This window comes from Prionailurus bengalensis, chromosome D3 (genome assembly GCF_016509475.1).
Source record: "Prionailurus bengalensis isolate Pbe53 chromosome D3, Fcat_Pben_1.1_paternal_pri, whole genome shotgun sequence".
NCBI classification, from domain to species: Eukaryota; Metazoa; Chordata; class Mammalia; order Carnivora; family Felidae; genus Prionailurus; species Prionailurus bengalensis.
In genome coordinates this window covers 68,616,958-68,638,614 of record NC_057356.1, presented here as the reverse complement: position 1 = coordinate 68,638,614, position 21,657 = coordinate 68,616,958, and the positions used below count along the sequence as shown (strand labels likewise).

The 21,657-nt window shown below is 56.4% G+C and overlaps 1 protein-coding gene across 8 annotated transcripts in view; it reads right to left on the bottom strand.

The window, feature by feature from the left end:
* Positions 1–2,496: 2,496 nt before the first annotated feature.
* The window catches only part of CTIF (cap binding complex dependent translation initiation factor), a 296,988-nt gene continuing 277,827 nt past the window's right edge, over positions 2,497–21,657 (bottom strand). For all 8 annotated transcript variants that reach the window (XM_043558766.1, XM_043558768.1, XM_043558769.1 and 5 more), the window contains 2 exons: positions 8,034–8,087; positions 2,497–6,539 (listed from right to left, as the gene is read on the bottom strand). In XM_043558766.1, coding sequence (XP_043414701.1) covers positions 6,324–6,539; positions 8,034–8,087 — 270 coding nt within the window. In that variant the 3' untranslated portion in view covers positions 2,497–6,323. The remainder of the gene's footprint in view (positions 6,540–8,033; positions 8,088–21,657) is intronic.

Sequence of the window (21,657 nt, the reverse complement as noted above, 5' to 3'; positions counted from 1 at the left end):
AGACTGCCCCCCCTCCCCCCCAAACAAGCTTTTCAGAGAGCTTAGGACACATCTTGTTAAGGGATGCGTAAAATCAATCGGGATAAGACACAGATGCTCACAGACACGGTTCAAAGCTCTGGCGGTTGATGTTGAGATGCTGGGCGTGTTTCGAGAAGGAGGAGCCGGACAGCCCCACTCTCGCGGCTGGGGGTGGGGGGCACCTCCATCCAGGCTCAACGCTGAAGGCTGTTTTCACGTCCTGCTCGTTTTCACAACCGCGAAAATCGTCTTCAGGTTTCCTTAGGTTAGGGAAAACCGGTACTGACGGAGGTCCTTCGTAAAGCGAAGTGGTCCGTGCAAACTTCCGGAAGCGGGTGGGACCTGTACCGCGGATGGAGGTGAGGAACGAGGCGTCATCGCCTGCTGTTCCTAGACATTCAATCTGCATGCCTGTAACAGCTCTTCATGGTTATGTTTGTGCTACATTCCTGGACGATGGATGGCGGCCTTCGATACCTTTTCTCCCATTCAGCACATAGCACATGTGCAAGTGAGTAAGTGAGAGGGGCTCCCTAAGGCCAGAATTTGGAAACTGTGGTATATACGGTGTCCTCTTCCAGTGCATAGTTTGAGAAGTTGGCAGGCGATCCGGGTACCGACTCCACGCCTCGTAAGCGTCCCTCACCTCCCACCCACCTTGAGAGCCCCTGATGTGCTGTCGGTCCAAGGGGACGGTTGGCACATATTCCAATGGATGCTTTTACATAACAGCGTGAACTTTGCCGCATGGCTTGGTCTCCCCACCCCACCCAAATCCCTCGATTTGAGGCATTTCATCATGTGCCTTCTTCCCACTGACGCAGAGGGGAGCCTCCGTCTGCTGCCCGTGTAGTCCCAGCGGGCCGCTGACTGCTCTTTCTGTCTGACTGGTGTTACTGGCGGCTCCCTGGGGCCGCGCTCCGCAGCGGTCAGCTCAGAGGCTGCTGAGGACATGCTCGCCTTCTGGGCTCGGGAAAGGGGCCCCTGGCTCTCGCTCTGCCCCTGGCGCTCCCGCCGACTGGCCCTTGGCTGTCGGTCAGTCGCGTCGCCTCTCTGAGCCTTAGCCTTCTCATCTGTAAAATGCGGATCAAAAATACCCACCTACTTTATTGAACCACCTGGAACAGTGTATGGAAGGCCCCAAAGGCCCTGGGAGCTGTGGGGAAGACAGACCGTTAATACTGAGGCATAGCCGCTTCTTCCCTCCCAATCTCTTCTTCTCCTGCCCTTTACCTTGGCGTGTAAAAGGCCCTTCCCAGTCGCGCATGTGGGTGTGTGTGCACACGTTCTAGCTTATTCATCCTAAATGGTCTTCTTCTCCCCCCCCCCCCACTCCTACAGACCCCAGTATAAATGTAACCTACCCTCAGGAGGACGCACGGCACGTATCCGCAGAGATGGTGGTGAAATGCAAGCCTGAAACATTTATTATTTAGATGATGGGTTTCACAGTTTGCAATAACTTAGAAGCTTCTGGAATCAGGATTAAGTCACGCCAGAAAAATCTGCTCTCCCTTTTTGGGACTAGTGTTCGGTAAGATGTCCCCGCTCTCTCTCCCACCTTCAAACACCTTTCGCTTTGATCTCCGTTTTCTGCTTCTACACGTTTGCATTTTTGTAAATACTTTGGTTTGGCGAATATCTCCATTGTTTAATTAAAATGTCATCTCCCCCCACCGATCTGTGCACTTCTGGCCGTCCCTGCACAGTGTCATGTGACTCAGTAATAGTGACCCATCTCAACGAGCCGTCACCAGGCTTCTGGGCTGGGCTGGCCACTATCTTGACCATGCCAGGGACACAGGAAGGGGGTGGATACGCTTGTCGCTGCCCTGAGGAGGTGAAAGGCTGGCAAGTTCTAGCCAGCGAGAACCCCCGAGGGGGATCTGTTACCAGGAGGCAGTGTCCCCAGCGTCTTGCCATCAGAGGGATTGTGCAAAACAAGGGACATATCATCACAGGAAAATAAATCACTGGGCCCCTTTGAGGAAAGACTGGTTTCACCCACTGGGACTGGACAGCCACTTGCTGCTGACTTTTAGAAGCTTCTGGGCCCAAGCGTCAGTCTTTCTGAAATAAGTCAAATGCTCCAGTGATATTTCTAAGGAAGGAGTGGGTTTGGGGCGTGGGGTGGCCGGACGTGCAGCAGACCAAACCTTTAGTGCAAAAGCTATTTTCTGCAGGACCGGCCTAATCCTATGACTTTGGATAGGCCACGGTTCCCAGCCTGGGGGGGATGGGGGGGGGGCACAAGTGCCCTCCAGCCACATTCTCCGAACCACTCCTTCACAGCCTTCCCCGGGCCCCAGACCGTGCCCCGGCTCTCCAAGACGGCCAAACTGTGGGAAATGTTCTCATTAGCTCGTCGCCCGGGCAGGGGCTCACTGGCGGTCCCGGCCGGCACCAGTGGAGGCCACAGAAGCCTTTGGGAAAGATTTCCTCTGCCGAACACACAGAGAACACAGATTCAGGGCATTTTTGGTTTTTGGTGTTTATTTTTTAAACCCACTTGTAGTTTGGGTTCAGCTGGAAAGCAGGACATACTGAGGGAGGGAAAGTGGTCGCGTGAGCAGGATTCTACTGCAGCTTTGGCGGGAAGCCCCAGGCCCCTGCTCCAGGGAGGTAGGTCCTATCGCCAGGCTCCCAGCTGGCTCAGGCGAGGTGGGCAGCCCTCTACGCCAGTGTCCCGAGCAGAGGAGAGCTGTCTTCTCTCTGATCTGCATCCTTAAAGGCCCAGGCAGAGGTCCCAACAGAGCGCCAGCAGCTGAGGGACAGGACTCCACGGGCAGGCCCTGAGAGCACTGGCCGGGTTCTGATGCCAGATAAGGGACTGGAACGTGGCGTCTGGGGGCGGCCCCGTGGGGCTGCTCCTCACGGCGGCCCGGCTGTCTGGGTCCCCGCCCCTGCAGCTGCCCAGGGCGCGATCAGGGGTACATTTCCCACACCCCCCCCCTCCCCGTCCCTCAGAGAAAATAAAATAAAATAAAAATTAGAATAAATACCGACTCGGCCAACATTTACATTTACATGGATGGACAGGGCGATCCCTAAACCTTAAAGGTTTACAGACTGATTAAGGAAGGACGAACAGACGAGACTGGGTGTGGGGTAAGCATTCCCCACGGAGGACGGTGGGGCCCCCACCTTATCCAGGGGAGATTAGGAGCCTTCTTGGGGTTGCGGTCCCAGCGCTGAGGCAAAGCCACAAGGCCGAGGGGAGCAGGGCTGTGGTGAGCAGGCTGGCCGCCCGGGAGGAAAACAATGGCTATCTGGTCTTGACTGGCAGGGGGGACAGACCGAGACAGGATCAACATCAGATGGCCGGACTTCGCCTCTTCGCTGCGCCAAGAAAGCCGCGGGCGAGTAGGGAAAACAACACGAGCCTTAGAAATGCAATATCCAGTTTTGCCTCCCACCAAATACATTCAGAGGTCAACTTGGATATGGCCTTCCTCACTCGGCACAAGGGGGGTGGGGGGTGGGGTCTGGCCTAGGGAGAGGCTAGGGGGTCTGTGGGGAACCCACTTCTGCCCCCAGCTCCTGTCTGAGTAGTCTCCCACGGGAAGCTGCTTCAGAGTCACAGATTTTACGTTTCACTCTTATTTCCTTAAAAAAAAAAAGTTTCTTTTTTTTTTTAAACGTTTTCCTTCCATGTCTCAAAGAGTAGCAGCAACCTGCATTTAGAAAAACAGCTTAAACTGTTATTTGGATTGGCCAGGAAGCACTTTCAAGCAATGGAGATAAACTAGGCAAACCATACGTCTGGAGCCACTGTGACACGACACGTAATTAAAAATATATTTATATATGTATACATATTTATATCTTACTTCTTCATACTCTGGTCCTAACAGTCAAGGAGGGGTGGCCCTGAGGCAAGACCACCAAGGAGGCCGTTAGGAGGAAGAGGCATTGGGTCCATGGCGCCCGCGATGTCACGGGTCTCAGCTTTCCTGGGAACATCAGTCCCTGCATGCACGGTGTCTGGGGCCCCTTCGTGAAGCTTGCTCTCTGCCCCGTGGAAAGAGCAGGAGACCCCGTTCCCCTGGGCCACTCTCTTCCTCTGGGGCCCTGCTTCGTTCTCAGCAGATGCGCTCACAAACACACACACGCGCACACACACACACACGCACACTGTGCACTCCTGGGGCGCTAGCCCATTTCAGCCCAGACACAGCTCTCCGAGGCCTTCCAGGGAGCGGCTGCGCGCCCTGCTGGGGCTGCCTGACTCCTCGAGACCACGATTTCCCCGGTGCCCTCTCTGAGCCCCCTAACTTCAGTCTAGCTCTTCCCTCAGGGCCTCCCATGGGGCCCCTGGTGTCCCGGGGCCCCAGGTTGGGCTGAAGGAGCCCACTGAGAAGGAAAGGCAGCGAGGAGAAGCTTGAAGAGGGGAGGAGGCACAGGCCAGGGGCAGAGGCAGCACGGGCCTCTTGGAGGCTACTGACCCATTCCAGGTAAACCTGTGCCCCCCGACATGTGTCTCCAACACGCTCTTCCTTGGGATTGGCAAAGTCTCCCATCCCGGGGCTGAAGGTCAGGTTGCAGCAGGTAGAGAAAGCCAGGGAGTACTGGGGGACCTGCCTGCTCCTCCAGACTTGGAGTCCACAAAGGGAAACCTCCAGCCCTCACCCCCTGGCCAGCCTGAGCGGACCAGGCAGCCAGGGCCCTCCGGTGACACAGGGAGTGACCAGCCTCAGTAAAGGGAGCTGCTGGGCTCTGAAGTCATTTTATGGGGGCTTATCAAAGTATGGGCTCCAGACCCCAGAGATGGGGCTGTGCGGATGCCGTGACAACCCGGAAGCCAGCCTCCTGGAGCCCGACCTGCATCCTCCTCCAACAGAGAAGGGGCTCTTCCCAGGACCTGGCCCTTTCGAGAACCCCCAGCCTTGTTCCCAGCCTGGAAAGATCTGTCTGGTGGCCTCATCTAGTCACCCGACCGTTACGCTCAAGACTCAATGAACGCACCGTTCCCCACGGCTCAGGGGCTACAGTGCCCAGAGCCCTCCCGGAGCTCAGAGACCTTGGCTGGGAGGGGGGGGGGGGCCTGGCTGCTGGGTCCTGCCTGTGACGAGGCCGGGGCAGCGGCACAGCCCATTTAGCCAGACACCGAGTCCTGGGGAGCCAGGCAGTCCCCAACGGCCACATGCCCCCCGACTAAGCTTGGGACGAGACCCGTGTGTGGCACGGGCAACATCACCTAGCATTTTGGCTTTAATTTGCCAGCCTCCTTCAGTGCCCCATTCACCACCAGGCCCCCGGGCCAGGATACACACTCCCGGGGGCCTGCGACAGTATCGGCCCATTGACACAGCACAGCTAGAATGAGAGAACAGAGGTACTGGAAGCCAAGGGCTGAGGACACAGGGTTCCAGCAGGACCCCCGCCGGGGCAGAAGTTTCCAATTACCCTAATTGGCTACTGGCAAGCTGTCTGTGGCTAGAATCCTTCCAGAGGGAGCCGGGTTTGATCTTCCACTAATCAGGGGGTCCTCGTGGCGCTGTGTGATCACATCTCGGGCTCTTTTCATTGAGAGAGGAGACTTCAAAGCAGCTGACTTTTGAAAATAAAACAATAAAACACAAGAGTACAAGTAGAATCGCCAACTCCAGCTCCCCTCCCTGCTCCCCGCCCCCTGGGCCCCCCCCCCCCCGAGGCTTGGGGGCCAAAAGGAGGACCTGGAAGTGGGGAGGGGGCAGCGTGAAGGTTAGGGGAGAAGCCTCCGTCCCCCAGCCCCCCCAGCTCGACCGTGGCGGACAAAGGCCGTCAATTACGGGCGGCTGGTGGGGACCCTGCCCGCCTTTGTCCTCCCGGACATCTGCTCTCTGTCGCCTGCTTGGCAGCAGTTGGCGACTGCGGCTGACAGCAGGAACAATGCAAGCCCGTCTCCGACCCACTTTTTCAGCCTTCTGAGGTCCTTTCTGACCCAAGCGGTACCCCGGCGTGCGGAGCTGCCAGGGCCTCAGCGGAGTCACAGAGATGAAGCCCCTCGCACAAAGCCCTGCGGGGGACGCGTTTGATGGGAGGGGGCGGGGAGGAGCGGGAGTGGGGAGGGGCGATCGGGGCCACCATGAGAAAGAAACATGCTTCCCTTATTGGTGTGAACTGCCACATGCTTGGGGCTGGGGGGGCTCAGATGAGGGGCACTCCTTCCCGGTCTGGCTCCAGACTGGCCGCCGGCTCTGCCTGCTTCCCTCCCCATTTCTTTCTCCCGCCAGGGCCACCCCTGTCCTCCCGCCTGTCCATCTGGCCCTGTGTACCAGGGCCCCAGCTGCCCGCGGGCCGCCCGCCAGGCCCCCTGGCTGTCAGGCTGTCAGTTTCTGGATGGTTCTGTTGTAGTACTGCGTGATGGGGGGCGTCAGAGGGTTCCAGCTGTTGGCATGGAGCTCGATGACCTCCAGAAGCAGCGACCGGGTCAGCATGGACTCCGAGGGGCACAGCATCTTGTCGCGGGCGCTGGCCAGGAGCTCGGTCATCATCTCGGGCAGCTGCTCCTCCAGCAGCCGGCCTGTGCTCTGCAGCTGCGGGCAGAGAAGTGGGGGGTTAGGACCGGGCTTGGGCTCCGGAATGGCAAGCTGACCCACCTGGGTTAGAAGGGCTGGGGGCAGGGACAGGAAATCACTGGACTATCCCTCTGGAAGGTGCGGGCCCAGGCATCTGTGCCACAGGGAGAACAGGGAGTCGGGAGGGCAGAAATAGTCAACTGTGAGAGCCCACATTTAATGACCAATCTGCCGCAAGAAGAAGAGGGGTTAGGTTATTGCCTGCTGCCCGGGGCTAAAAAGAGCTCCCACCAGGACCATGCCTCTTCTGTCTTTCACCCAAGAGCTTTCCCTCCTACGGGAAGTCTTCCCCGACTACTGCCCACACCCTCAATGGTTGACCTGCTCCCTTCAAAGGTGATCAGGCCGCAGCGTGTTAATTTTCACTTGCTACGATGTCTCTCTAGAAACGAGAGACCGACGTGCCTCTGCACAGAACCTGAGAGCAGGGATGAGGCCTCCTGTTCCTCTCCTTCCTTCTCTCCTGCCCCCAATCCCACCTCCCCTCCCCAGCACTGACCTCCGGCCACCCTTGTGACATGAACTGTGGGAGGGAAACATGAACTGCGGCAGAAGGCCAGCCAGAGGGCCTGCCCCTGATGATGTTGAAAAGCCCCCACAGGGAAGAAGGAGTCCCAATCTTCTGCACCAGTGCAGCCCCTGCCGTCCCCAAGTCCCATGTAAGGTACCCATTTGGAGCTCCACAAATGGACAGTGACCATCATGTAGACCTCAGGCCGTTGTCCAGAGTCGCAGCACTTCTGGCCTCTGAGATCCTTGGGATGCGAGTAGCCTTGGAGGCTGGACAGAAGCCACCTGAGACGCATGCTCACGCAGCCCTGACGTGCCCTGGGGGCTCACGCTGGACGCGCCTGTCCTCACCGTCCTCCATTCTAAATGGCTGGGCTGACTTCCCAGGGCAACGTTTGCCCCCGAGGGAGATCCCAGAGGAAGAGTTTCAATGAATAGTGGCCACATTTTGGGCACACGAGTGGCACCTCCTAAGGGGGTATTTTGAAGAAGGTGGTTGCCAACATGGGCGGGGGGGCGGTTTCAAACCTCAGGCGCCTTCCGCAAACCCCATACCACCAAAGTCAAGGGAGATACTTGGGGGCGGGGGGGGGGTCACATCACTTGGAATTTCGTAAGTCCTTTGTGGGGCGTGCCTGGGCAAGAAGAAGGTGGTCTTGGGCACAGAAGCACAGTGGACAAGGCCAGCACGTGGTCCTTCTCTCTAGAGAAGCAGCCACCTCTCTCTCCAGCTAGTGGTGGGTCGGTCACTCTGTCCACATTTACTCTGGTTGGGGGTTGACAATTCTGGATGCAGGAGTTCATGTCAACTCAGGAAGCCATTCCCCACCAGCCCTGTCTCCACACCTTCGCCGGGGACTTGTGCGTGTGTCCCGTGATCCTCACACAGCCACAACTGGCAGGTGTGAGGGGCACACCAGGTCTGAGGCCGGAGATGCTTACCTCCATCGAGCAGCACAGGACGGCGTCTTCCTTCACATCCTGAGATTGCAAGAGCTGTAGAAGAGAGAGGCAGAGAACGCTACTCAGGGTGTGGCGGGGAAGAGAGCCCACGAAGGTCAGAGGGCAGCAGGGACACGGCGATTTCTCTGGCAGGATTTGAACGGTTGGAGGACCACTGTGGGCATAGAGCCTGGGCGCCCGGGCCAGGTCAGAAGGTCGCGATTAGAGACCATGGCTTGGTAGCAAACACTCTGGGGTCATCAGCTGTAACACCTGGTCAGAGAAAAGCCTCAGAGAAATGCAATGAGGGTAAAGACTTCCTGATGGGCGAGGGAGGCTCGGCCATGGTCTCAGGCACTCCTGGGCCCCGGCTTGAGGAAAGCTTCCAGAAATCAAAGTGCTCTTCTGCAAAACCACAGCAGTGTTGACTTACCCAGAGGTTGGAATTGCTTCCTGACCAAGGCCATGGCCAGGCTGCTCAGTGCTGGGACTGGCCACGCCCTTGTCCAGGCTTCCCTTGGCCTCATCTTATTCTCTCTCTCTCTCTCTCTCTCTCTCTCTCAACTGAGATAGAATTCACATAACATCACGGGGCGCCTGGGTGGCTTCTGACTTTGGCTCGGGGCATGATCTCACGGTCCATGGGTTCGAGCCCCATGTCGGGCTCTGTGCTGACAGCTCAGAGCCTGGAGCCTGCTTCGGATTCTGGGTCACCCTCTCTCTCTGCCCCTCCCCCGCTTACTCTCAACCCCATCGACCGCTTCTTCCTCTGTCCCCTTCCCCCTTGGTACATCTCCACCGCCATCCCTGCCACATTGATCACCGCATCCACGGGATGACCCTGCGTTTAGATGATCTGCCACGGATGACTTTTCCCTCTGCTGGAACTCTCCATACTCACCCACTCGTCAAGGCCCACAGCACTTCCCAGCTTTCCTTGGAGACTCCTGGATCACCCCCAGCCCATGGTACCCCCCCCTCCTGCTTCTCACCGACTTCTCACCTGACGTCCCCAACCACTTGGCATTTCACACAAGTGAAGCCTGGGAGAGTGCTGTGCTCATCTTGGCCACCTTTAACACCTAGCCTAGATCCTGGCAACCGTTGAGGATTTGCTAAATGTTGGTTGATATGATTCATGCATTGTTTTTGGTTTTGAGTTTATTTATTTATTTTGAGAGAGTACACGGGAGGGGCAGAGAGAGAGGGAGAGAGGGAATCCCAAGCAAGCTCTGCACCATCAGTGCAGAGCCCAAGGTGGGGCTCGAACTCATGAACCGTGAGATAATGACCTGAGCCACCCAGACACCCCTGTTTTTTGTTTTAAAGGAAAGGTGGAGGGTGGGGAGGGCACCAGAGGAAGGCATTTTTAGGATGAGTATCCTCGTCCCCTGAACCAGAACTGGAGTCAAAGTCCTTGACGCGGGTGTGATGAGTTCAAGCACAGGTGAAGCCACAGGGGGACTATTCCTATCGCTAGCTTGAAACCCAAATTCAATACATCCTCCTTGTCCCTCCCCTTCTCCTGTCATGTCCATCCACCCAGCCCAGGGGTCCCTCTTAGCAAGAGCCACAAGCATTCGCCTCAAGAGGGCTGAAGATTCAGGGCAAGCCTTGCCACGTGCCCAATGAGCGTGCAGGGCATCGAGGCCACAGCAGGCCCGGGCCAGAGGTCAGGGCCAGAGACACCAGGCCTCCTTCCCCTTTGTATCTGTCAGAACTGGGCTTGCGGCCGACACACCGGAATCGTTTTAGGATGAATGGACACAGAGGTAGTCTTCGACCTGCTCGAATGAAAAGCAGGTGGAGAGCAAGGGACAGTCCAGGGGAGGAAATGGTGCAGGCGGCACAGAGGGACAGGCGTTGAGGCCGCTGGTGAACCTGTTCTACTCACTGCCACGGCTCTGACTCCAGACCCTCGTGCTCCGGTCACCCAGATTCTCGGCCACCACGGACTTGCGGACCTCACTCTCCCCCTTTGTTCAGGACTCTGCCCCAGTGTCACCTCTCCAGCCTGTGTGATGCCAGCCGGCCCCGCTCACCTCCTGGCTTACTTCTCGCTGCCGCATAGCTCACCCGGGACAAGTTGATACTTGTTCGTCTCCCCGCTAGAAGGCAAGCCCCACCAGGGCGGGGCCTCTGATTGGTCCCCGCACCCGCACAGCGCCTAGCACACAGGCTGCGACAGCCCGAGGGCGGGCGGGCAAGGGCGGATGCGGCGAGGCCCCTCCCCCGAAGGTCACCCGGGTGCACACACTTGGAGAGGCGAGAGTGATGGGCACGTGGGTACCCCGCCCCACACACCCCTCTCGCCGGAGGGGACGCGGCACAAAATTATAACCGATGTGGAAATGGAGGCTGGCGCAGGTCTCTAGACGGCAATTTGGTGATCGCTGTCAGAATCAATGGACCCGGACGCACGCACCGCGACAGGGATACGCGGCTTTCGCTTCGCTACCACTACAGTAAAACTACCGTGCACCCACAGGGGGACGGGTTAAATAATTACAAGACACAGGCACAGTGGGACAGTCTGAAGCACACAGCTGTCCCTCCCCTTCTTAAGCCAGTGTCTGCTTCTGGAGCTTTCTTGCCTCCCGGAGCTGCAGAGCCCCAAGGGGGAGGCAGGGGAGCCTTCCGCCCAGCCGGTGCCCGGTGGACCTTTGTGGGGGGCACACAGGGAAGGGCCTCCCTCAGTTACAGGACCCAGGAGGCTAGAGTGAAGACCAGGAAACAGGTTCTGGAAAAAGCCGGTGGAAGTGATTCACCTTGTAGCAGGTGTACCTAAGGCATGTGGTCCACACCCAACCCAGCTGCTCTGGAGGGGTGGGGGTGGGGGGATGTTGGTTCGAGGCCCGGGAGGGTCCTGTGGCTGTCTGGAATGGGATCAGCATGGGGATGTGGGCCTAGCCCCACTTATCTGCAGGGGACATAGGGACTCATATACATCAGGAGAGCTCTGTAAGGTTTGCTGGGGTTTCTTTCTGAAGGTACTTTGTTCCCTCACAGGTTTTCTGTAGCGCTTATTGGGAAACGATCCTTCAAACAAACATTGTTGCTAGAAATCACAAGAAAGGTGGGGGGCAATCTGGTGAGAAGGGAACTCTTTGAGATGGAGTGCGTGCTGGCAGCTGGGTGGTGAAAGTGGGGGAGGGGGGCAGAACTGGCAGCTCGTGGGAAGAACAAGGTATGCTCTGGAAGCGTCTAGAACGCGGGGTGACGCACAGTAGGCGCTCAGTAGTGCTAGTTGTGTGTGTCACGTTGAAATGACCCTGGGAGCATGTTCTGTCCTGAGATTAGCCTCTTAGGGGTTCTAGGGACAAGTGAGGTACCTTTTTTAAAAAATAAAAAAAAAATGTGTATTTAGTTTTGAGAGAAAGAAAGAGAGAGACAGAGAGAGCGAGAGCAGGGGAGGGGCAGAGAGAGAGGGAGACCCAGAATCCAAAGCAGGTTCCAGGCTCTGAGCTGTCAGCACAGAGCCCGACGCGGTCTTGAACTCATGAACCTCAAGATCATGACCTGAGCCAAAGTCAGACGCTTAACCGACTGAGCCACCCAGGCACCCCAGGATGAGTAAGGTAACTTGATGGGAAGTACTAGTAAGCGTAAGGGCTGACAAGTACTAGATGTTCTGAAATGTGATTGTCCCTCCGTGTGGCTGTCTGAACGGCTGACAGAACCGCGTGGAAAGTTCTGGCCTGCCCTCTGCTCCCAGATGACAGTTGAGAACTCCAAAGCGGGGTCTGTGTCTTTCTTTCCTGCATCTTTGTGACTGGACTACTCCCTTCCAATCCCTCCTCCCCTCTTCGTGCCCAGACTACCCCCCACACCCTCCCCCTTGCCTGGCTGTGTCCCTGGTGGCCTTGGCTCCTGGCTAGCCGGGCAGGGAACAGACTTAGGGAATGGGGGCGGGTAGCGGGGGACTCTGGAGGGTGAGGGTAGCCCCCCTGGGCCCTCAGGCGGAGCTACAGGCGGGTTCTCAACCCCAGAGCCTCTCCTTCAACCTTATCTTCCACTTGCTTGTTTGGGAAAGTCTGTGCGAAGCCAACAATCACATCGTGTGATAGGCCCTCTTGCAAGCGGCTTGCTGGGTTTGCTCAGGGAAGTGGGGGAGGACCGGGGTTGGTCATCACACTTTTCCTTCACAGTTGCAGGGTGCGAGGATACGAAGGGAATCCGCAGGGAGGCTGCAGACCGCTTCCTATTCTCCCTGCAAATGCTGTTCTGGCCTCTCGTTACCAGCTTTTGAGAGCAGAGTCTCAGAACCCTAGTGCCGAAGGGGCTTTGGACGGCGTCCCTCCCAACCTCCCCAGAAGTCACACTCCGCTGCTCTGTGCGGTATGACAAGAGGCTGGCCTCCTCAACCAGGAGCCCTTGACACAAGTCCACAGGGGCTCCCCGCCGGGACGCCCTTCACTGTCCCTCTTAGAGGCTCTCATGCCTCTGGGTGATCTGTGGTTCCCCAAGAATCTGTCCCTACCTGTCGTTTGCAGGCAGCGGTCCAGGTGCAGGATCTTTCCACTCTTTTCCATCTTGGCCAAACTTACCTGTTCTGTGTTCCATGTCTTCAGGACTCTGCTTTTTCCCCAGCGACAGCTAGTGTTTGGATAAACAAATCTGCTGGAGTGTTGAGGAGGTCAGTGAGCGCTCTTGTTTACGTATGCTCTATTTGGCACCTTCTGGAGACAATGCTTTTTTTTTTTTTAAGTCCCAGAGGAGTCTCAAGAAGCTGTGGCCATCCGAACAGGTACCTGTCCACCCATGTTCACAACAGGTGAGAGGCAGAAGCAACTTGGGGGCCCGTGGAGGGATGGATGGATGAACTACTGCGGTCCATCCGTATGCAATGGAATGTTCTTCAGCCTTAACATGGAAGGAAATGCTGACCCGCGCTGCAACGTGGATGAACCTCGAGGACACTACGCCGAGCGGAAAAGAACAGTCACAAAAGGACAAATCCTGTCTGATTCCACTTCTCGAGTCAGAAGAGTCAGATTCGTAGAGACAGAAAGTAGAACAGCGGGGTCGGGGCGGGCACGAGCGGGGACTGGGGAGCCGGTGTTTTGTGGGGACGGTGTTGCAGGTCGGGAAGGAAGACAAAACGTTCTAGAGGTGGACGGTGGCGATGTTGCACAACAGTGTGAAGGTGCCTAACGCCGCTTAGTTGTACGCTTGAAGACGGCCAGAGTGATCGATGTTGTATTATGCAAACTTGATCACAATAACAAAATGGTTAAAATAAGTAGAGGCAGGGGCGGGCACTCTTTGGGTGGGCAGGCCATTCTCAGCCCAGGCAGGACTCTCCGGGAGAAAAGCTGCACCGATGGAGGAGGCAGGCTTGCCCCACGGGGGTGGGGAGTGGGGGTGGGCGGGTGGAAGGCCCTGGAGTGGGTGGGGAGGGGCAGCGCTCTCATCAAAGTCTCTGGCGTAGAAAGGGGTGTGGGCGGGCTGGGGCAGGCAAGCCACCCGCGCCCTCGAACAGCGAAATGTGTTTCTTGGATGAGAATCCAAGGCAATTGTGCGAGCCCACACAGTGTTTGTTCGGAAGCTAATGCATTCCTGTCCTATTGTCTCCGCCGGAGACTTGTGGGCACACCCATCATATCCTCCCTGGGTTGGGGGAAGAGGCCAAGGTGCTTGCAGTCAGCCTGTGGGAGGCCCAACAGCAACCAGGGAGAAAGGCACCCTGGTGGGAGCATCCTGGAGTCCCCTGGGGAAGGTCCACAGGGCGTGCAGGGATGTAACCCCGGTTGCTTGGGATGCCACGCTGTGGGGAGAGAAACCGTGCTGATGGGAGGGGCTGTAGGGCTGCCTTCCTTGGCGGGAGGGAAGTGAGTGCTGTAGATGGCGAATTCTTGCCTTTCCACAGAGGAGTGAATGCCAACTTGAGGCAGGCTGACCAGCCCGCCCTGACCACCCCGGCTCACCAACAGCCCGGGGTTTCAACCTTGTAGAACAAACCCACGAGGTCTGGTGCAGCCATAGCAAAAGCACAGCTCAGACCCTGCCGGCAGGGGCCTCTCTCCCTCGGGGGTCGGGGGTCTCGGAGGGCGTGGGGGGAGTGGGCACCACAGAGCAGAGCCACGGTTTCGGAGAGCAGGCGATTGGCTGGTTTTCTGGAGAACACATTCATCGAGCCCGGATGGGCTGGCTGGGTCTACAGAAGGGCTAGGGATGTGGTGGGATAGGCTGCAAGTGTGGAAGACGTGGCAGGAAGGCGAGAGAGAAGAAAGAGTCAAGAGTGGCAGGGAGAGGTCCGCGGTGGCCATGGAAGCCATGTGCCAGGCACAAACACTGACGGTGGAGAGAGGGGGGAGGCGGGAGAGTGAGACGGAGCCAGAGGAGATGGCCGGGACACGTGGTGACCGGGCTGGGGAGCTGCACGTGGCCACCTGCCTCTAGGAGCACCCTAGGGTAGAGCCCCTCTATCCTGCGTCTCTGCACCTGCACCTACGGCCAGGTCTAGAGGACAGCACGGGGGCTGATGGTCATGATAATGACCCTGAGTCATCACAGAGATGGTCTATGATGTCTGGGTCTCCTCAGGGAGGCAGAAAAGGAGATAATCTATCCGAAAAAGGCTGTCATCAAAATTGTACAGCAGCCTCCGAGTCAGAAGACCTGCCCCTCGCTAAGAGTAACCCCGGGCATGTCACTTTATCGCCCTGCACCTCAGTTTCCTCACCTGAGAAGAGGGATAATACCTGCCTCGAATTGTTTTGAGAGTCAAGTGAGATAACAATGTCTGTGAAAGAGCTTTGAAAAGTGCAAAGCTTGATCCAAATGTAAGGTGTGATTATTGTTATTAAATCTGTTTCTCTGTCAACACGGATCTTCCCCGAAGCTCTTGGCACACTCTGTGTACTGTCCCATTTACCCTCGTGACACTCTTGTGGAGACAGGGAAAGGCCATGGCATTATTATCTCTACCTAATAGACAAACTGAGGCATAGTGGGTGAAGTGGCTTGCACAAACTAGAGAGACAGCAAGTCTGAGAGCTAGAGGATGCTCAAAAGTCCTGGGTCAGCATCCTCTGTCTTGGAGAATTATTTTAATTCCTCTCACCTTTGCTAATTCTCATTTTGCTGGTTGGAGCTCAGAATTCTTAATTTTATTGTCTGGTGACAATAATCAACCTGGGCCTTCACAAAATTGAATTGGTTTTACATATTCTTTGTTTGCATCGGCCATCACCTACCCACCCATCCACACAGCCACTTACTCGGCCACCAATCCATTAGTGCATCTATCCACCCAAGTATGCAATCCTCCATCCACCAACAATCAATTTATCCATCCATCCTCCTATCTACCCACATATCATGTATCCAACCTTCCATCCTTCCTTCCTTCCATCCATCCAACCATCCATCCATCCATTCTTTCATCCATCTATATACCCACTCACCTACTTACCCTTCCTTCCTCACCTACTTATCCATCACCCATCCTCCCTCCCTCCCTCCCTCCCTCCCTTCCTTCCTTCCATCTTTCTATCCATCTAGTCATCTTTTCAACCACATTCATGGAACACCTACCTTGTGCTAAACATCGTGTAACTACAGGGGCAACAAGAAGAATAAGACTGGGAGCTCATAGTCTAGTAGGGGGAAATTGAGAGACTGTGCTAGGTATGTGGGATTGAAGCACGGGATGGAGTGGTGGTGATGGAGAACATGCATGTGGTGTAAGAAGCAGCATATGGCAGATGCACAAAAGCAAAAAACCAAACAAACAAAAAACAAAAAAACAACAACCCCAAAAAACAACACCCATGAACTAGCAGAGTGCACTGGTGAATAACAAGTATCTCAAGATGCTAAAATATATAGTGTTGGCGGAGAGAGAGAACCTGATGACAAAAGAGGCAAGGGCCACATCCTATAGGGCTCTAGAGGCCATGCTACTGCATTTGGGTCTTATCCTAAGGGACTGGAGAGCCACTGGGAGATTTTAAACTAGAGAGTACATTTTGGAAGGATCCTTTCTTGCACAGCGTGGTGAACAGACCAGAGCTGGCAGAGTGGTGGGGTACTGCAGGCAAGGGGACAGTAAGGAGGCTGCTGTGAGAAAATACGGTACCTTGAATTGAGGCGGGAAAAAATGGGAGGACACGTGTTTAGGAGGCAAGAAGTGAGGGTGAGGAAAAGGACGATATAGAAGATGGATCGTCCCCAGGTTTGGGGCTTGGCCACCTGGATAAATGCGGGTGTCACCAATGATCGTAGGAAGGCATGACGAGTTGGTTTGGGGGGATATGAAGGAGTTCGGCGTTAGAAATATTGAGTCCATGGTCCTTGGGGCTGATCAGGGAAGATAACTCATGGGAGACTGGCTATCCGAGATCATCGGTGCCAGGTCAAGGCTGCAGGTGCTTGTGAGAAGGTCCAGGTGAGAAGAGAAGAGGGTAAGGGCTCCAAACCTGGAGAGAGAGCCACATCTAAAGAGTGGTGGAGGGGGCGCCTGGGTGGCGCAGTCAGTTAAGCGTCCGACTTCAGCCAGGTCACGATCTCGCGGTCTGTGAGTTCGAGCCCCGCGTCGGGCTCTGGGCTGATGGCTCGGAGCCTGGAGCCTGCTTCCGATTCTGTGTCTCCCTCTCTCCCTGCCCCTCCCCCGTTCGTGCTCTGTCTCTCTCTGTCCCCAAAATAAATAAACGTTGAAAAAAAAATTTAAAAAAAGAGTGGTGGAGGAAGAGGAACCCCTGAAGGAGCACGAGGACAGTCAGAGAGCCAAGAGGAATAGAAGAAGGCGATGCCACGGAAGCCAGGAGAATTCTAAGAAGTACAAGGTCAGCCGTGTCAAATGCTCAAGAGAGGTCATGTAAGATGAACAAAGACCAGGGAGCCTTGGACCTGGTGATTAGGAGGGGACGGGTGACCTTTGCCATGATGACTTCAGAGCAGGGGTAGGGACAGGTGGAGGCCCGGGTCACATGGGGCTGAAGAGGAGAGGGAGGTCGGGAGGTGGAAGATAGCGAGGGGACCCATTTTTTTCTTTTCCTTTGTGGGTTTCTGCTTTTCTCTGTCTCTCTCTCTTTTTCTCCTCTTCCTTCCTCCCTCCCTCCCTCCTCCCCCTCTCTCTTCTCTTTCTTTTTGAACTTGCCTACGGAAGAGAAAAGGGGTAGAACCCCCATGCCAGGGCAGGGGAGGGGGTTGTTACAGCGGGAGAGGTGGAGGTGAGAGGGTAGAAGGCAGGAAAAAAAGGGAAAATCAGAGGAGAGGAGGACCGTGTGCAGAGATGAGCCTTAAAGAAGCAAAGTGGTACCGTTGCAGATCCGCTGACGTGGAAGGCAGGGGTGAGGGTGGCTGCAGACACAGGCACACGGATGTGTAAGGGCTCACGCTGCCCAGCCTGTCAGGGTGGCTACGAAATCAGTGTTGTTCCATGTTCCTCACTTACTATCAGCGCTCTGTGCCGGCCTGCATTTCAGCCATCCCCAGGAGAGGGGGATTTGCCCCAAATATCACCATTCCACTTGCCTAATAAGGAGCCCTGTATGGCGGCTATGGTCAGATGTCAAGGAAATTCATGGTTCTGTCCTGGACTTCGGTCCAAGCTTATGCCCTGTGGTCTGGCTGTCAGCCCTCCTAGCTGAGGCGGGCAGGCGGGCAGGCACCCTCACTGCGGACCAGGCGCCCTGGAGGGAATAATTAGCCTCCTTCCTGCAGAGTTTGCAAACCGCCTTGTACAAAGTGGCCACAGTAAATGTCACATATGTCACATGGGGGAATGCTTCATCCCACGGCTGGCCCCAGGGGGCCGGAAACGTAATCTGGGGCTCAGAGCAGACACTGAATCCTTCAGACACCGGAGCCAGAGGATGGGGCCACGGCTCCAGTGGGTCCTCCTGGGAGCCAAGCCCTGGCCAGTGGCCTGCACAGGAGGGGAGTTCTGCTCACAGCGTCCCTGCAGCCATAAGTTCCCAGGACCCTAGGTCAGGGTTGGAAACCACAGGGATGTTGGCCATGACTGCTGTCAACACCTCCCAGCTTCTTCTTCAGTGCCCTTCCTTTCCCTTCTATAAGCCTTGCCTGTCCCCTCTGTGGCTCATTTTGCGTTCACTTCCCGGGCATCGTGGATCTCTCCTAAAGGATGAACGGAGAATGCCTGAGGCAGCTCTGAGGTTTTACCTTTCCAGAAGGTGTCTCCTGAGGACTGACCAATACCTTCTGGGTCCTCGATCATCCCCCGGCTTACGTTTTTTGAATGCTTGCTCTACACGGGAAGCTCTGCACCGTGTGTATGTTTCAAGACCCACTTTATCCTTTCTCCAGTTTATCTGCGTTAGACACCCACAGTAGTATCTTCATTTATAGCTGCAGAAACTGAGGCACGTAGAGTGGGGTGACTTCCCGCCAGTAATGGAAAACCAGGGTTTGACCCCAGGTCTCATCTGCCCCCGTAGCCAAATGATATAACCATTGCTTGGCCAGCAAGTCCCACATAAATAAGGCTGGTGGTGGTGGTGGTGGGGGGGGTGGTCAGTGAAAAGTGGAGGGACCATGCACCGCCCTCTTCCTGGGATGGTTCTGGTTTTCACTTGCCATCCCGAAGTAATTAGTAATAGTGTCCCCTTTGCTCACTAAAGGCCCCTGACTTGCGTGGTACCTTATACAGTCACCTAGACAAGAGAAAGGGTATTGAGGGGTTGGGGGCCCCCCCAGATTATCAGCTGATCTCTAGCCTATTCCATTTCCCTTCCTCGTGCTCAGCGCCCCTCTTTATAAAGTGAGTGCCTGAGTGCTCCTGCCCATCTGAGGGGTTCTGCTGGGGGGTGGGGAGAGGGGCTGTGAAGGTGACAAAGCATCCTACTCCTAGTGACGTGGTTGTCATTGCAGGGGATCATGACTCCTCCTGCAGGGCCTCACCTGAACCTGCCAGCATTAACCGCTCCCCAAGGACGCAGACGGGAACAAGATGCAATGATGATAATGGACGCCCTGTCCATCGCTCTCTGCTGGAGCGTCGGGGCCTTGGGGAGGGCAGTTGGAGGACAGGCAGATGGAAAAGCAGTTATTCTGCAAGCTTCCCCAGGGGAACTTGGCCAAGAATGCCTGGCCTGGAGGCACTGGGTGTTGGGTGGCACCTGGGACCTTCACCCCTTCATGGTACGCTACAGACACCCCTCTGAAGGAAAGACTGCAGTTTGTGTCTGACTCAGCATGAAACGGTTCCCTGAGACAGGAGGAGGGGTTTGGGCTGGCTGGGGGCCAGGCCTGGGGCTCTGGGCGGTGGGCAGATGCCCCTCATGGGCTGGTCTCTGCACCCATAGATTACTCTCCTGGTGACCGCCGGGCTGGGACCCCGGGCAGGCACAAGGAGAAGTCAGGGCACAATGCCATCTGCTCTTAGCTGGGCCTCTCCCAGCCCCTGGCCCCTGGCCCCTCACCACCCCCCCCCAACCTCCACCCACCTGAGGCCTGGACTTGACCTTGCTGGCTTCGTGGGGGGAGGGTGTGATAAGCGTCTTGGTGGAGGGAACTAGCTGCCTGCAAAGGCATTTTCCGCTCTCTAAAGTAAACAATCAAACAGGAAATTAATCGAGAAACCCACATCAACGGAAGGTTCAGGTTGTGATTTTCACAGCCCCAGAGCCAGGAAATTCAAAGTTATAGTTCCCATAGCAACTGGCCTGTAGACTCTGCCACTAGCGCTGGGCTGGAACGAGACCCCGAGGGGTCAACGAGGCCAGCCCCCTGCCTCTAGGAAGCACCGCCCAGCGTCAAGTCTGAATGTGGACTGCTCTTCGGAGGTGGGCCATGAAGCCTGGGAAGGAGTTCAGAGTTGCAAGGCCATGGTTCCACTTGAGCTCTCACAGCAACAGGCCTTGTAAACTGTGCAATGAGCTGACATCTCAGGGCTTCGTTCTTCTATATTCCCATATTCCAACGATTATTCCTATAATCTCGGAAGTGAGAGGAATACTCAGGCCTGTAAGACACTCAAGGGAGTACCATGTGTGCTTGTTCTCTCATTCCTTGTTCTCTTCTGCCCCATAACGGCCCTCCACCTTCAACCCAATCACCCCTGAACCTTGTGATTGCCTTTTGCACCGCCCCCACCCCCACCCCCCCCACCGCCGGCCCATCACTGTTTTCCCTCCAAGTAGCATCTCAATCAATTGCCAGTTCCAAGAACTTTCAGAGCAGACACCAAGGTGGCTCCATTTAGTGGGCGCTGTTCTCCTCAACCTGCCCCCCTCCCTTTCTGGACCAAATATATAATATTCTAATATTAGGGCAATGCATACCTACCGCTTCCCTGACTGATAGCCAGGTGGATTACATGGAACCAGAGGCAAGCCCTCCCCCTTCAAGTATGTGGGGGCCAAGGAGCGGGGTTGTGTATCTTGGGTGGGGTTTTCTTTTGTGTGTGACTAGTGAGGAGTCCCCGCCTGGCAGGAAAGGAGATAAGGGCGTTGGAGCTCAACGGAGAAGGAAACAGTCTGGAATCCTTCCCCAAGAGTCGCCCTGCCTTCCCACCCGAGATGACCACCAGTGGCCGGCTGGTCTTATCCGTGTGGTTCTGCAGCCCAGTCCCGGGGACCCTTGTGACCACATTAGCTGAGGCAGGAGCGCGTGCTCCCTGGGCACCAGGCCTGCGGCAGAGGGTGCCTGGCCCGCCTGCCCGCCCGCCAGCCTGGCCCTGGAGCCAGCGCTGTGAACTGAGCAAAGCAGTGGAAAGACAGAAGTGGCGTCTGCTGGAAAGCAGACAGAGAGCCTCCTTGATTTCCTAACAGGCCTAGCCGCGTGCCAGGGGCTGATGGGCCAGCCCAGAGTGCCCAGCCTCGCTTGCGAAATAGTCCTTTCCTCCTTCCCGGTGGCCGAGCCACTGTCCAGCCACTCGAGTCCCTGAGGCAAGGCCTCTCCTCATCCCTACCGCCTTCCTGCCTTCCCCCGTGTTTCAACACAGAATACGGTGGGCAGGTCGGGGAAGACAGGACTCCTCCTGGGGGTGCGAGATCTCTCCTTTCCTAGATCAAGACATTTAATCAGGAAGAAGGGTGGTGGGGAGGTGACTGGTTTCTCTGCTGGTTTCTGCAGTCCCAGAGGGAAACTTGCGGAGGGCTCTGTCACAGACGGTGACACTCCAGCTTCAGCGGAAAGGGGTCCCCACTGCAGAGCCCAGCAGCTGCTGTAGCTCTGCCCGCCCCCACCAACTGTTTGGGCACACGGTTCTCTGAAGGGCCTCGCCAGCCCACCTTCCCACAAGCCCGGGAAGGAGCTGCTTATAAGGTTCTCCACGGTGTGGCAGGTCAACCAGGCGTCCCTCCCGCCAATGTCAGACTTTACAGGGTATGTGAATGGGGGAGGGCACAGGTAACCAGCCAGGGGGCCTCGAGGACCTGGAGAAAGGGCACACCAGCCCCTTACCCTGCTGAGGAGCATGGGATTCTGAAGAAACCCTCGCTCAACACACGTCTTCTCCAGCGTGATCATCTTGGCAGGCTGTATTTAAGAATATGTGCCTGCTGGAGGCCGGTTCCCAGACAGAGGGTGCCAGTCTTCCGGGGTGGGGGCGGGGGGGAGGAGTCTGAAGCCGTAGCCCAGAAGCTGGGCCGGAGGTCCGTCCCTGGGTGAGGAGGCTTAGCTGGTTCCACGGTGGGTTTGGGTGCAAGGCAGT